The following is a 15,583-nucleotide window of genomic DNA, read 5'->3' as shown; positions in this document are numbered from 1 at the left end:
AGTGATAAATTTCTTTAGGAATCTCAAGGATAAAGAAGTTCCTTCAGAGCCCAAATTGGCTAAAAGCAGTTAATGGGTTGCTAAGCAATCCTGGCTGCCTGTTAGCTGGCACTTGAGGAGAAGGGAGTGTGAAATGTGATCATTAGGGTAAGATGAAAAAAGGGTCCCTTAACTGATCCTTTCCAGCTCCAAAATCTTCCCAGTGGCACATGTCCAGCAGGGAACAAATATCCAGAGCACACTCCTCTGATGGACCACCTTGAATAATGAATTTCACTGAATAATGGGAGCACACCAGAAATTTGGGGTAATTATTTTAGTGACCATCTTAGGGAGGTTTAGTTCAGCTGAGGAAATAACAGATCTGCAGCAAATAGGTTTTCTTGGGGTAACACTGAGGATTCCTGGATTTGTTCAATACCTGTTTCTGCTGCAGGGTGGATATTCCCTGGAGTTCACTGAATTCTGGGAAAGATCAAATAATTGTTTTTAGGATAGAATCTTGTCCCACTAAACAGTTGCCAGATAAATGCAAGCACGTTGCTCGTGTATTTCATGAGTTCTTCCCGTGGGTGGAAATGCTCTGCCCACACTTGCAGGGATTTATTTATTTGGATCCTTCATCAGGATGAGGTAGGGAAGGCTCCACGGACAGGCTGCAGGAAATTCCAGCTGGAGCAGGAGCTGGGGGATGAAGGGAAAGGGGGAGAAGCAGAGCAGGACACAACTGCATGGACCGTTGGGTTCCATCCAGGTTCTTCAAGCAGAGTTGCCTCCACACCTTGTTTCCTCTCCAGCTCTGTTGAAAACATTGCTCAAATGTTTCCTGAAAACCTGCCTTTCCATGGGTCTTCCAAGGATCTGTTAAAAGAAACAAAGGAATTTTTATTTTTGTTATTTCTAACAAAATGGGTCTCACTATCCTCTTGGGAGCATCTTAGCTTAGGTGAAGTCAGAAGTTTATCATGGAAGAAGTGAAATCTTGTTGTTTGAAAAAATATCATATAGAATGCAAAGCTTAAGTGTTCAAGGGGGTTAAATTTACCTTATTTTTGGGAAATTGTGTGTTATTCCACTCAGTTTCCCAAGGAATGTCTACAAAGAGGCCTAAAGACATGGATTATTTCTAGTAAATATGGAAAGGTTTCTCTTTCTGAAGCAGCATTCAAGGTTTTGGTAAAGCTCTAACAAAACACACAAAAGAAAATGCCATTTCCCAAATGTTTCCCTGTGTTATCCTAAACTGCATGGAAAAACCAACCAAAAATTCAGATATCAATGTATTTAGCTAAGATATAGATGTTTAGTAGTGGGGGAGCTGTGCAGGACCTGTGCCAAGGAGTTGTTTTGTGACATTAAAGATCCCAGATTCCTGAGCTCTTTAGCATGGATGGGGAATTCATCCAGAATGGATGGGGAAGTTCATTCCCAGCATCAATCTTCAGTTACAAATGCACAGTGTGGTTTACCAGCTGCAGTTCAGTTCCATGAAGAAGGAGATTCTCATGGAGATCCAGAAAGGAAATTCTGAGGAATGTCTGGGGAATGGAGAAATCCTCTCTGTAGAAAGGGAAGGATGAAAAACAGGAGCAATGGAAAAAGCAATGAGAAATTCAGCTCCTGATGGACAAACAACATTTTCAGCCTATTGGAGAGGAATCCACTGAAATTGTTGAGTCCCAGGATGGAAAATAACCTTTTTTTAACTTGTAGTCAGTTCAGGTGGAAGGATGAGGAGTAAAATTACAGTTTTCAGTGACAAATCAATAGAGCCACCTTAGAGTTAAATTGTGTTGTGAGAGGCTATTTTAGAGAACAATAAAATCACACTTTTAATAAAATATTGATATGAGCTTTGCAATAAAAACATCTGCATAAATAAGTCCTTTCTTGTTTCACAAATCACCCCAGTAAAATAAAATAGAAATAACTTTTTTTTTTTCCTAAATAAAATTCCCTCATTTACAAACAAATCATTTCAGTTTCTTATCTCATAGAGATCGCAGTGGGTTTTATTAAAAGGACTGAATTAAAATGACTGTATTAAAATGACTGAATTACCCTGAAATACACCAGGGGGGATTTCTCCCCAAAAACCTATGTATCACTCAGGCCTCAATAAACTTTATTGTCCCTCAGGCTATTTGCCTCTCCAGCACATACCTGGGAGGATTTATCTGCTAAGAAAAGGGAATTTTCTACCCAGCACACAGGAATAATAAATGTTTGGTACTTTCTCATGCATGATTTTATTTACTCAACAACTAATGGCTGCTCATTTGTTATAGTTACCTGGAGCCTGAATGTTTTGGAGAGAGATATACTTAATTCCAGGCTTTCATTTGTGCATTTTATTAACAGGGAATTTTGATTTTACTGGGAGAAAGTCAATAAAACTTAGCCAGATCATATTTTCTTCAAGCACTTTGCAAAACTTTTATTGTGTTTTAATGTACAAGGTAAGCTTGAAGGTGGGAAAATTATATTTTCTAAGCTATAGATATTTTGGTGGGAAACATGAAACAAAAATTATGTTTCATTAGAAACAGGAGATTGCTCAAGTACATTGAGGGCATTTTAAAGTGAATCCAAGACCAGGTTGGACAGGGCTTGGAGCAAGCTGGGATAGTGGAAGGTGATAGTGGAAGTCCATCTCCCATGACTGGATGAACCATGAGTATCAATGTCATATTTTCTGGGAAAATCCCTTTACCCAGGATTCTTCTCCTGGGAAGCTGAGGAGCCTCAGAGAAAAAGGAAAACAATAATTATCTGATTTGCTTCTCCTGTGTTTTGCTGCTTTGGAATGTGTTTGGACATTGCTTACCCACAGGTGATTGTTTCATTGGTTTCATGAGAATTGTTTTGACTCATTGGCCTATCAGGGTCAAGCTGTGTTGAGGCTCTGGAAAGAGTCACGAGTTTCATTATTGTCTTTTTAGCCTTCTGTAAGTGTCCTTTCTGTATTCTTTAGTATAGTTTAGTTTAGTATTCTTTAGTATAGTATCTTAAAATAATAAAGTAGCTTTCTGAGAACATGGAGTCAGATTCATCATTCCTCCCTTCATCTGGGAACCCCACAAGTACAATACACGAGGTCCCTCCCAGCCCAAACCATTGTGGAGCTGTGGGATCCAGCTGCTGGCAGGGTTAACCCAGTGTTGTTTTTTGCAGATCTGGAGCTGAATGGGATGTCCAACTCCGACATCCCCGACGTTCCCCCTCCTCTGCCCCTCAAAGGAAGCACGGCCGACTACGGGAACCTCATGGAGAGCCAGGACTTGATCAGCCCCACCACGTCCCCCCCTGCCCACCAACGGGTGAGTCCCCCCAGAGTGATCCCTTCTGCAGTTCTTTGTTCCCTGAGCCATCCCAGGGGAGGTGGGATCCTGCTCCTGCATCCTTCAGCTGATCCAAAGGGCTCTGCAGTGCCAGGAGGGTGAGGGAACAGCAGAACCTGAAGGAAAGTTGGGTTCATTCTGGGCAATTCCAAGGCAGATGTTGTCAGGTTTGTTGGGCAGGGAGCAGCAAATTGGGTTTAAAGCCTTTCAGTCCTGGGTCAGGAAAGGAAATAAAACACGAACCTGCCACCTTCCCTTCCTGGAGCTCTGCTCTGCCAACGTTCAGTCACCACTCATTTATTTCCTTGAGGCAAGGAGCTCAGCAACTCTTCATCATCAACAGGGCTTGCAGCTTTCTGAGGAAAATTCGCTTTTTCAGCTTTGTTTCCTGTAGCTGCAAGCTTTTAAAAATAATGTGGTCCTTTTCTTTAAAGCAGCACTTTTGAGAAATGCCTTTTATTTTCTTTATGGGCAAAAAAAATACATTTAAAGGGGTGTGAAGTGTTGATCCTGGCTGGTGCCCACCAAAGATGCTCCATCACTCCCCTCCTCAGCTGGGCAGGCAGAGAAAATGCAATGAAAGTCTTATGGGTTGAGATAAGGACAGGAGAGATCACTCATCCCTTGCCCTCAAAACAGGCTGGACTTTGGGAAATTAATTGAATTTATTACCAATCAAATCAGAGTAGGGCAGTGAGACCCCAGGAGGTCACAAATTTTCTTTGACTCTGAAATGTCAAATTTTGACTGAGCTGTTTGTGGGAAACTTCCCGGCAGAACTGATCCCTTTTGTTTGCAGAGGTGTCATCCAGGATCCCTCTGAAGTTCACCATTCCAGTGAAATTCTATGGAGTAATTTGCTTTCTAGCAAATTTCATGGTGGCAGAAATGCAGAACTCTCAACAGAGGAGGAGTCAGGCAGGAGTTTGGTTTGACCCTGGAATAGTTGTGTTTAACACAGATTGTCCCAGTGCACGAGTCCAGCTTTTCCATGGTTGAAATGGTGCCTGTGTTGCTGAAGGAACTGACTTTTTTTGAATTGTTTTACCATTTCAGGCTGAATGATAAAATAAAAATACAGGTAACTTCAGGAGTGAGATATTGAAACCCCCATGTTTTACTCTTTATTTGCATATACTGGAAAATTCTCTATTCCCATCCTCTCTTCCATAGTTGTTCCCCATGGCTGGATCATTTTAGTCAATATTTTCACTTTCCCTCTCATTTCCATCAAACTTTACTGCACTTCTAACCTTATAACCCATTTCCTCAGCATCTGTCTCAGGGGCCAGCTCTCATTTGTCCTGAACACAGCCCTCTAAGTGGAAAATTACAGAATGTACAGCAGGGCTGCCAGGAGGTTTGTCTAAGGAATCCATCCCCAGGAAGAAAGCTGGGAAATTCACATTAGGATTCACATTTCTTCAACTCCTTCCTGCATAAACTCCAGAGTAGTAAATTCACTTTGTGTGATGTACTGTAAGGTTCAGGCTGTGGTAGGAGCTCAGGATTGCTAAGATGAGTTCAGTTTTTAGCTAAAAAGTATTAAACAGTTGTAAGAAATAAAATCCTGGCAGCCAGGGTTTTTTTCCTGACTGGTGAGGCTTTTCCTGACTGGTTTCCACTCTGAGGATAGGTGTTTTTAGTTACTGTATGGCTCCCAAATGCCATGGGGGAGTGGTTTTGGGAGCCCACACCTGGAGATAACTCAGCCTGATTTGCTCTGTGACCTTGTGCAGCTCCTGTACCTGCCACAAGCAGCATTTCCACATCATTAAATGGGAGTTCAGAAATACAGTACCAATATACTCCCGTGGTTTTTTGCAAAGTTTTACTCAGCTCTTAATATTTTTGCTCTTTCCAGTCTTGATTGCTCAGGCTTCTCTCATTTTTTGTACTACATTTTGTCTCTGTAGGAGCAGAGCCCATTTTTTAACATCTGGTGTTGAAGGGCATCAGAGTTTAATAGCTCAGAAATGCAATCAGATACAAGCTACATCTTCTTATCTAACTGCCCACAATTTTCTTCAGCATCTGTGTTTTTATAAGCTTTCCAAGACCCTGGAATGTGGTTCCAAAGCCTGGCAGAAGGATCTAAAGCAGATCTGTCCCAGAGCCACCTGTCCTGGGCAGGGCCAGGAGTGGCACTCGCTGATCCTTGTGTGTCCCCTCCACCTCAGCAGATTCTGTGATTCTGTATTAGGCTTAGAATTGATTTTGGAGAAGGTTTCTAATCTTATAACAATCGCTCTGTGCCTTTATTTCATCAGGCTGGTAGGAAGGAAGCTTTTAAAGAACATCAAGAAAATGAGTAGTGCTGGACATGAAAGATCAGATGGGTAAATTCTCATTGCTGCCGTGATTAAATCCCACTCCACAGTTTTAATGACTTATGTTTCATGGGTCAAATAGCTCTATAATTCATAACTGGATAATTCTCTGCCTGGTAAACTGATCATCTTTTAAATTACACTGCCGTTGTATCAGTGAAGAAAAATCAGTAAAACCTATTAGAGATAAGATTATCTGAGTAGCTTTTAAACTGGAAATATCTCCTCGTGTGAGGAATGATTGTGTTTTTCACTCTGGTTGTCTTGCAGTGGGTTATGAAAGGCAGGAAAAGTGCTGTAGTGAACTAAAAGCAGGCAGCCAGAAAGGGATCAGATGCTCCAAGTCAAACTGCAGGCAATAATGTCATTTTTGAGACAGCAATCTCAGATATCCAGAGTCCAGTGTTACCTTGGTCTACCTGAAGTCTTTAATCCAGGTGATCACCTCATTATCATTTCCTGATTGTCCCGTACTCCTTGTTAACTCTGAGACCTTTGTAGATATTTTCTTGCTCCCTGTGATTTGTTCTGCTAAAAATGTCCTTAATAATATATGGGAACATTAAAAAAAAGAGAAATCTACGACTCCTGCAAGGATTATTATTACATCAAGGGATTCCTTGAGGCACTTATCATTCTTTATGGGTTCATCCTCACCCTTGAATACAAATCAACCTCCTGCTTAGTATTCAGATCAGGGAGGGAGCTCAAACAAAATAGATAAAAGAGCACTTGGGTTGCTAATATTGGCTATAACACTTCCTAAGCATGGGGTAATGGTTGGGATGGGAACATCTCCATCAATCCAGTACAGGTGGAACGTGGGGATGGCTGGAGCAGAACAGCCTTGGGTTGACTCTGCTGTATGGGGATTGTTCTGGTTGCTCATTGGGATAAAAAATGGATGATAAATTCACATCTAACACACAGAAGGCACAACCCAGGGGGATTTTTCATGTGTTGCAATGCAGGTGCTGCAGTGCTGGAAATTTTCTCTGGTAGCAGCTGCAATGAGCAAAAACTGACTTTAAAGGCTTCAGCAAATGTGTTGTCCTCATGTGGACAGGGACAGAGAGGCTGGGAATGCAGCTGGAACTGTGGAGGAGCAAGGAATTAGGGAGCACAACTTGAGGGGCTGCAGGAGCAGCCTGCAGCTCCTCTCTGATCTCTGCTGGCTGTGAGCAGGGACAGGAGCCAGGGGTGGCTGGAGCTGTGTCAGGGCAGGTTTAGGTTGAATTTCAGGGAAAGGTTCTTCCCCCAGAGGGTGCTGGCACTGCCCAGGCTCCCCAGGGAATGGGCACAGCCCTGAGGCTGCCAGAGCTCCAGGAGTGTTTGGACAATGTGCCCAGAAGAAAAAAAAACAAATTAAAATACAGGGTTTATTTGCCATCTGATCATTATTCTTGCCTGCTGGGGATGGGAAACCTCGCAAGCCTTTCCTCCTGTGCCGGTCCCTCACTCTTCAGTGGGTTAAGATGTTGCTGAGCAAAGAGTTTCTGAAAAATTCATTTACTTTTTAATAAGTCTCCAAGTCAATGGACTGCCAATGCATTTTTACAGGACTTGGAATGAGACCTGTGTTCTCCTTCCTGCTGTCTGCCCAGACATGTGATGTGTCCCTTGATTCAGTTCAGGGAGTGGCCGTGTCCTGCTCTCCATACAGGATCAGGCCATGGTTTGGGCCATGCTGATGTGCTGGTTTGGGTGGGAAGGGACCTCAAATCGCACCCAGGGCCACCCCAGCCATGGCAGGGACACCTTCCCCTGGCCCAGGTGCTCCAGCCCCAGTGTCCAGGCTGGCCTTGGGCACTGCCAGGGATCCAGGGGCAGCCCCAGCTGCTCTGGGCACCCTGTGCCAGGCCTGCCCACCCTGCCAGGGAACAATTCCTGCCCAATATCCCATCTAAATCTATCCCTTGTCAGCTTAAATCCATTCCCTGTGTCCTGTCCCTCCATGCCTTGTCCCCAGCCCCTCTCCAGCTCTCCTGGAGCCCCTTCAGGCCCTGGCAGGGCTCTGAGCTCTCCCTGGAGCCTTCTCCTCTCCAGGTGAGCACCCCCAGCTCTCCCAGCCTGGCTCCAGAGCAGAGGAGCCCCTTTGATCTGCTCTGGGATTCTGACCTGGAGCAATTCCATGTTTCCCATTTTGAGGCATTTCTCCTGTTCCCTGTGAGGGGCTGGGGGTGGGAACACACCCATCTCTGCAGAAGAACCCTTCCAGTTCCTCTCCCTGGTGCCAGGGCACTCCAGCAAGGGCAGGTAATGGCTGTGCCACAGAGTCAAATGAGACTCTAATAGATGATGGATGAACCAGGGGCTAAACAGTCATTTCCCATCAGTTACCTGCTGGAAGTTGCACAGAACTTTGCTCCCTGGGTCAAACAGCCAATTAGCTTAAACTGTCTGTAATTTGGTTGCCATTAGTGGAGTTGGGCTGTTCTCCCTGCTGGAGAGTTACTCTGCCAGAGCCTCACACTCAAATGTTATTTTTCATTGCAGATATGAAATAACCACGGTGTTGTCAGGCATCTCGGCTCCGTGCTGAAGGGATAGCTCAGTGTCTGAAAGCATTTTCACAGTCCTGGGTGGCTGATGGTCTATTTACATCCCATTTCTGCTGCTTCTGACCTAATTAGATCCCTCAATCCTTCCAACCAAAGTGCTTCTCACTGGATCTCCAGAGCGTGTCCTGTCGATGACCACTGAATTTCAAAGAGTTCCTGGCCCAGGAAGAAATCTTGTGCAGTGCCACAAGGACCCTTTTGGAGAATCAAATCCTGTTTGATTTTTTGGTAGTTATTTCTTTTCACAGTATTTTATGAACGAAAAACAACTCGTCTCTCATTTTGCTGTTTGAGAGTAGGAAAAAAAATTTGAAAAAAGCATTTTCTCATCTTCTGTAATTGATTTTTACTACATCTTGAACACGCCTGGTGTAGTGCAGTTTATATCTCTCTGTAAGAGAAGACAGACAAATGTTTTTAAACTTGATTCTTTTCTGTATCAGGGAAAGAAAAAAAAAAAACAGCAAACAAATGGGAGCAATTTCATGTCTGAAGCAGAAGGAACAGATTGTTTCTGTGTTGCAGATGTGCCTTTTACATAAGGTTTCTGCTTCCCCTGAGGTACCCCTGAGTCAAGGATTCTGCCCAAAATAGGTTGGGATGTGAAGCAGCAGCCTCTGTCAGTTTGTCAGGAAGGAAAGGGAAAAGTCAGGTTCACAATTAACCACTGAGATATAAACACCAACTCGACAGAGTCTTAATTAAACACAAAATCAAAGCAAACTCTATTTTTATTGCAAAGTTTCTAAGGGGAAGCACAGCACAGATGAACTTTGTAAGCCTGATAATGGTTTTTGTGAGTGTGGTGTTGAAGGGAGGGAGGAAATGTGGTTCAATTTCTTCTGTCCTGGATAAAAGGAAGGATGGATCAGCCCTGGGAGTGATGCTCTGGAGTTGCCCCAGCTCCATAATGAAATGTTTTGTCTTGCAAAATTCCCACCAGTGTCACCCCAACCAGCATTACACATCCTACTTAATATATTCATTGGGAGCTTATTATATAAATGAACATGTGCTAAATTTATCCGACTTTCTAATGGAAATTGTAAATTCAATTATAATAATTATCTACCTATCTCTGCTATTTCTTTCTGCCTAATTTGCTTGCAGAATCTGAGCTCGGGTAGGTTTTGAGCTTGTTATTTATAGCATATATATTTAGCTTCTTCTCATTGTATTTGCATTGTCTCTGCTTTTCAGAACCAGGTTTTCAGGGCTGATTTGATTGTTCTCTGATCAATATGAAGGGGCTCATTTGGTTGAGAAATGCCTTTGATCTAATTGAATTGAGAATTATTGCCAATAGAGTGTTATTTAAATTCAAAATGGATTTGCACAAATGATGCTATCAGCAGAGTTGGGTTTTTTTTTTTCCTGGTGATGAATATGAAGTTAGAGCGAAGCAGGGAGAAAAGTTTTCTATTTTGTGCTGTGTTTTTGAGGGGCACGTGGTTTATGGAGTTTGAAGGGAATGTCAGCTCCATGAGATGTTCATGTTCTGCAGACCACCAGCATTTCCCAGAGCTTTCCCAGAGGCCTTGCCTGGATACAGGACTGTAATTAAGCAAGTTTTCAAAGATTTTGGAATCTTCAGATCCCAGTTGGCATTTATTCAGGTACCTTAGCAGGAATTCAGGAGGTAAAATGCCAAGTTAAGAGTGGATTTGCTCAGGTAGAAGAAATATTTAATGGTTCTGGCTGTAACACTTCAGAGGCAGATCAGCAGTGGCATTTTAATTAAAAAACCAAACAAAATCTTCCGTTTTGCATGTAGTAAAAAATTAAATTCTTATTTTATCTGCCTTTCATATTAATCTGTTGACTTTCCTGACTCAGAGATCATCGTGTCCCACTGGAAGTCGGGAACAAGCAGTGCCCGTTTGGAGCCTGCTGTGGGAAACCATGGCATCATTTAGAGTGGGAAAGGCCACTAAAATCATCCAGTTCAGTGCTCCCCCAGCACTGCCAAGGCCACCACTGACCCCTGTCCCCTGTGCCAGGGGTGGGTGCCTTTTTTCCAGGCAGGCAGGGAAGTGCAGCTTTCCAGCCTGGCACCCTGGTCTGGTGGCTCGCTTTTGCTTCAGAGATTGTCCCTCAGCAGCAGATCAAACCCAATGGGTTTCCAGAGTGCCAGAGAGCATTTTGAAGCCAAGGAGGAGGCTGGGAGCAGGCAGAAAGAGCAGTGGTGCTGCTGGAGGGGCTGGGAAATGGAGAGGGGATGGAGCAGAATGGAGAGACAAGCTCAGGACATCGCTCACGGGTGGTGGTTTGGGATCCCTCTTCCTTTGCCTGGGGAGAGAGCTGGGAGGAATGAGGAGAGGTGTAAAATGGAGTGGAAAGTGGTGCTGTCCAGGTGGGATACAGGAAAGAGATTCCAGCAAAGATCCAGCCTGCCTTACTCAGCCAGTTTGCATTCCTAGCTTTCTCCTTAGCCTGTGATCAGTAAAACTGTCTGGTGAAATCTCAGATTTGTAACTCCATGCTGGCTTCTTCCTGCTTAGGAGAGCATATTCAGTTACCTTAAAGGTTTTCTTCTGCTCTTACTCATCTCTGAAAACTCCCAGTCATGAGACTGCAGGAGCATCAGGAGCTGCTCTGAGCAGAGGAGGGACTGAGATGTCCTGGCATCACCCTGAACCTCTATCCTTTTTGGGACAGCATCCTTGGATAGCTCTGAAAAGGACCAGCTTTTGTTCTGTGCACTTCCATGGGGTTTCTCAGTTGTTTAGATACCAGGATTGTCCTGATCCTGACAAACCATCAGGAATTCTGTCCAGCACTGAGGCACTGCAGGTGCTTGGGCTGTTCTTGCAGAGGTGACCAAGGAGTTTGGGCAGAGCTGGTGCTCCTCAGGCTGTGCCTGTGTGGAGCCAGCAGCTGCTGCTGGGCTGGGGGAGGCAGGACAGGAACAGACAGCTGGAAAAACATCCCTGGGCTTGGAGGAAAACAAAAGGCCCTGACTGGGGAGTGGGGGAGAATCACAGGGAAAAACAAAGCCAGAGCAGAGTTGATGAGCTGTGACACTGCAGCACAGCCTCTGGGAAACCTGTGCTGCCTGCACAGCCAAAATCTGGGAAAACCTGCCTGCAAACTGCAGCGTTCTCCAGCTCTTTCTGCAACAGATTTTATCACTTGTAGGTTTCAACATTAGGAAAAAAAAGTCTTAATTTCCATAATGGCTTTTTTAATTTGTCCAATTAGCTGGTGATTCTGACTGGGGATGCTTTTCTGTTGTGAGATATGTAAAGTGATTTAAAATACGTATATTTGAACGTTCTGCATTTCTGTTTGGAATATTTTAATTATAGCTCTGTGTGTAATAGAAAATTGTGAGTTACCTCGCTAAATGATTTTAAATTGTTTCTTTTTTGGTTTTTTGTTTAAATATTTCTGTTCTAACTGTGCAAAATCCAAAACATTATGGAAAAGCAATGAAGCCATTGCTTCAGCTTGGTTTTTAAGCTCTGAGTGCCTAGAGGCTGAGGGCAATCAATACAGACCAAGAAATCAATATCCTATCATGATATAAAGTGGGGAATTATAAACTTCTCCAGTGCTTTCAAAAGATTTTTCCCTTAAATATTGAGCTAATTAATCCTGAACTCTTGAGAGATTTTTTTTCACTGTCAAAAGTCAATGTTATATTTAAAAGTAATGGCTGAGAGCATTCTGTGTTCACAGCAAATTCTGCAGGGAGAGGTTTTTGTGAGCCACAGGGTTCCAGACTTACCTGCTGTCTCTTGCACTTAGAGATGACTCAAAAACGTTCCAGAATTCCATTCATTCCTAACATGACCTGCCCAAATTGGTTTTTTCCAGCACCTGCCTCCTCCTCTGCCCAGCAAGACTCCGCCGCCGCCGCCTCCCAAGACGACGCGGAAGCAAACGTCTGTTGACTCTGGGATTGTCCAGTGAAGAAGGAAGCGGGTTCTTTTCCAAAGATCAAGCTGTAACAATTCATTTCCCTAAGTATTTTATGGTCTGTAATGTTTACCTCATTCAGGTGCGCAGTATCTAACATTTAGTGCAATGGTAACTCCGTAAGAAATCCATTTCTCGCCGTGTGTCGGACCCAACACTACATCCCCCTGGCTTTGGGGTTATTCCCTCCCATAACTTGAAAGAAATCTGGATTTCTACTTGAGACTGGGAACTCCATCAACTGACAGAACCCTCTTCCTGCACCTTCTTCCTGCTTCTGGATAACGCCAGGCACAGAGCTAAACGTGAAGATTAAAATGAGAGCTGGAAATGTTGTACCTAAAGATTTTGGGTACCTCTGGAGTTTCAAATGAGCAGAGTTTTTGTATGTAATCTCAGTGTATATAGGAAGCAATGACAATATTCACATGGAATTCAGGGCAAGAGGAGGTTTCCCAGTGAGGTGAAGCTGCTGTAGGATTTCCCTGAATAACAGGGATTTTAGCCCAGGGTTAAAAATCAGACACCACTGATTTGTGAAATTGGTCTGTGTTACAAATAACCTGATTGCAATGAGCAAAGTGGGGATTTGGGGCTGTCTTGGCCACAGTGACCACAATGCCATCGAGTTTAAAACCTCTGGTGAGAGGAGGAAAAGTGCCAGCAAAACCTTCCCTCTGACCATGAGGCTGCTCAGGGAATTTCTAATGTCCCCTGGGAAAATGTTCTTGCAGGTGCTGGGGTCCATCAGTGCTGGCCCCTTTTTAAACATCACCTCCCAAAGGCACAGGAGCAGCAATTCCCAAATGTTGGAAGTCAAGCAGAGCTGGCTTGGCTGAACAGGGATCTCCTCTTGGATATCAGGTGGAAAAGGAAGGTGTGTGCCAGTGGAAGCAAGGTGAGGGGGGATGGGAACAACACAGAGCTGCAGCTCCCCACTATAGGGAGAAAATTCCTGTGGTCAAAGCTCAGCTGGAGTTGGAGCTGCCAGAACTGTCAGGGACAAAAAAAAAAAAAAAAAAGAGGTTTTTTAAAATATATCAGTGGCAAAAGGCAGTGTAAAAACATCATCAGCCCATTCTAGGGTGGGGATGGGCACCTCACAAACAGGGACAGGGACAAGGCAGAGGTGCTTAACACATCCTTTGTCTATCTTCAACGTGGGTCACAGACCAAGAGGGTCCCAGTGCCCTGAGCTGGAGAACCATGCCTGTGACATTGATAACTCCCAGTCAGCCTGAAACTGCAGGATCTGCAGCCCCAGCTGAACCCCTGCAACTCTATGGGCCCTGATGGGATTTATCCAGAATCCTCAAAGAGCTGCTGATGTCAACATAAAGCCCCTCTTGATGATTTTTCCTCTCTGGGGAATCCAGAGAGGTCCCAGCTGACTGGAAGCTGGGGAATGTTGTCCTGATTTTCAAGAAGGGCAAGAAGGAGGACCCTGGAAACTACATGCTCAGTAAAATCTTGGAGAAGATTATTCTGGGAGGTCCTGGAAAACACCTGGAGGACAGTGAAGTCATGGGTGACAGCCAGCACAGCTCCATGAGGGAAAGTCGTGCTTGTGGAACCCAATTTCCTTCTACAGCAGGGTAACCCAGCTGGCTGATCCAGGAAAGCCAGGAGATGGAATCTTTTTGGACTTCTGCAAAGCTTTTGATACTGTCTCCCACGGGATCCTTCTGCACAAAATGTCCATCCTGCAGCTGGACGAACACATCATGGGATGGGTGAGCAGCTGGCTCAGGGCTGGGGCACAGAGGGTGACAGTGGCTGGGGTGACACCAGGCTGCCACCAGTCACAATATAAATAAGACATGAAACTGTTCGAGAGTGTCCAAGGGGAAGGGCCTTGAGGAGAAGCCGTGTGAGGAGCAGCTGAGGGCACCTGGAATGTTCAGCTGGAGGAGAGGAGACCGAGGGGAGACCTCAGTGGGTCAGCAGCATCCTCCTGAGGGAACTGCAGGGGCAGGAACTGAATTCTTCATTGTCACAGTCGGGGACAGCACCCAGGGAGCAGCTGGAGCTGGGCCAGGGGGGTTAGGTTGGATTTAGGGGAAGGTTCTCCCCAGGGAATGGGCATGGCACTGCCCAGGCTCCCCAAGGAATGGGCACAGCCCTGAGGCTGCCAGAGCTCCAGGAGAGTTTGGAGACTTCTCCAGGGTGGGATTTTTGGGGTGTCAGTGCAGGGATAAGAGCTGGACCAATGATCCCTGTGGGTCCCTCCCAGCTGAGGGTAATCTGATTAATGGGCTTTGTAAAATCAGTCACTGGTGATCACCCACTGCCTGTGTCACTCAGTTGGACCTTCTGGGTCCATGAGGGGGAAAGCAAGGAAGCCTTGGAGCTGCCAACAGCACGAGGATCTGGCAGAGAAAGCAGTGAGCAGAGAGGAGACTCCTGCTCATTCTGAACCTAGACACTGAGTACAGGAACAGGAAGAGCTTTTTCCTTTCTCTGTTGTGTAATATTTCATGTTGGATTAGGATGAACTGAACGGAATCACTTTGTCCTTGTGCCATCATTCTGTACAGTGTTTGTATATATGATGGTTTTTAGAATGTTTTAATTTTTATGGTGCCTGCTTTTCACGTCATAATGATTAATGTGCCTGCAAAGAATGCTTTACGTATTCTTAATTTCCTAATTGCTGAAAGTGTAAAGAAAAAAACAAAAAGTGGGGTTTTTTCCAGATATTGAGCTCTGAGAAATATCAGACTGATGGGATGGGGTTTTGGGAGGGAGGAAGGAAACTAACTTTATATTCTAGTGTTTTTTTATTGTCATCACACTTTGGGTTTTTTTATTATCTACAATCTTTTTACTCTTACAGTAGATTGTTTTTAAATATACCACTGACTCAAAAAAATAAACTATTATTTTAAAAGCTTGTCTAAGAAAATGAATACATTCCCTGGGTGTTTTTGGTCCTCACGGCAGAATTTTGGGAACTGCTGCATTGTGTAGAAGGCTGTGTATACACTTCCTTTTTTTCAGGACAGTTCAGGAGGGGAATTCATGAGAAAACTGAAATCTTTTAGTGTGCTGTTGTGGTCGTCCCTGCAGGTTGGAGCTAAACACACACCAGCACTAAGAACATCCATCCCTGTGTGCTGTCCATGCCCAAAGTGATGGCTTGGGTATCTCTAAGTGAGTGCTTCAGAAAACAGAGGAGTTTTATGTAATATTTTCCACCTCAGGTACCTGCTACACGATGCAAGCTCCAAGCAGAAGTGACTTTACACAGCAGTAAAACAACACTGTTGTTACAGAGGCAGAAAAATTGCCCTTCTCATAAAAAGTGGCTCCTGTGGTCAATTACATATTCTCTTTTTTTTTTGCCTTAAACCACAGTGTCACTTTGGATCAAACAAACACACTTTTCCTTGCTGTAAAATCAGCTCCTGGAGTGTCTCAGGATTTACTG

The 15,583-nt window shown here is 44.3% G+C and overlaps 1 protein-coding gene across 2 annotated transcripts in view; it reads left to right on the top strand.

The window, feature by feature from the left end:
- Positions 1–15,043, top strand: part of DOCK1 (dedicator of cytokinesis 1) — a 266,436-nt gene extending 251,393 nt beyond the window's left edge. For both annotated transcript variants that reach the window (XM_041461037.1, XM_041461036.1), the window contains exons 51-52: positions 3,175–3,320; positions 12,052–15,043. In XM_041461037.1, coding sequence (XP_041316971.1) covers positions 3,175–3,320; positions 12,052–12,147 — 242 coding nt within the window. In that variant the 3' untranslated portion in view covers positions 12,148–15,043. The remainder of the gene's footprint in view (positions 1–3,174; positions 3,321–12,051) is intronic.
- Positions 15,044–15,583: the final 540 nt, after the last annotated feature.

This window comes from Pyrgilauda ruficollis, unplaced genomic scaffold (genome assembly GCF_017590135.1).
Source record: "Pyrgilauda ruficollis isolate IOZ18807 unplaced genomic scaffold, ASM1759013v1 scaffold15, whole genome shotgun sequence".
Classification (NCBI taxonomy): Eukaryota; Metazoa; Chordata; class Aves; order Passeriformes; family Passeridae; genus Pyrgilauda; species Pyrgilauda ruficollis.
Note: the sequence above shows the minus strand (reverse complement) of the source record. Positions and strands in the feature narration are given on the sequence as shown.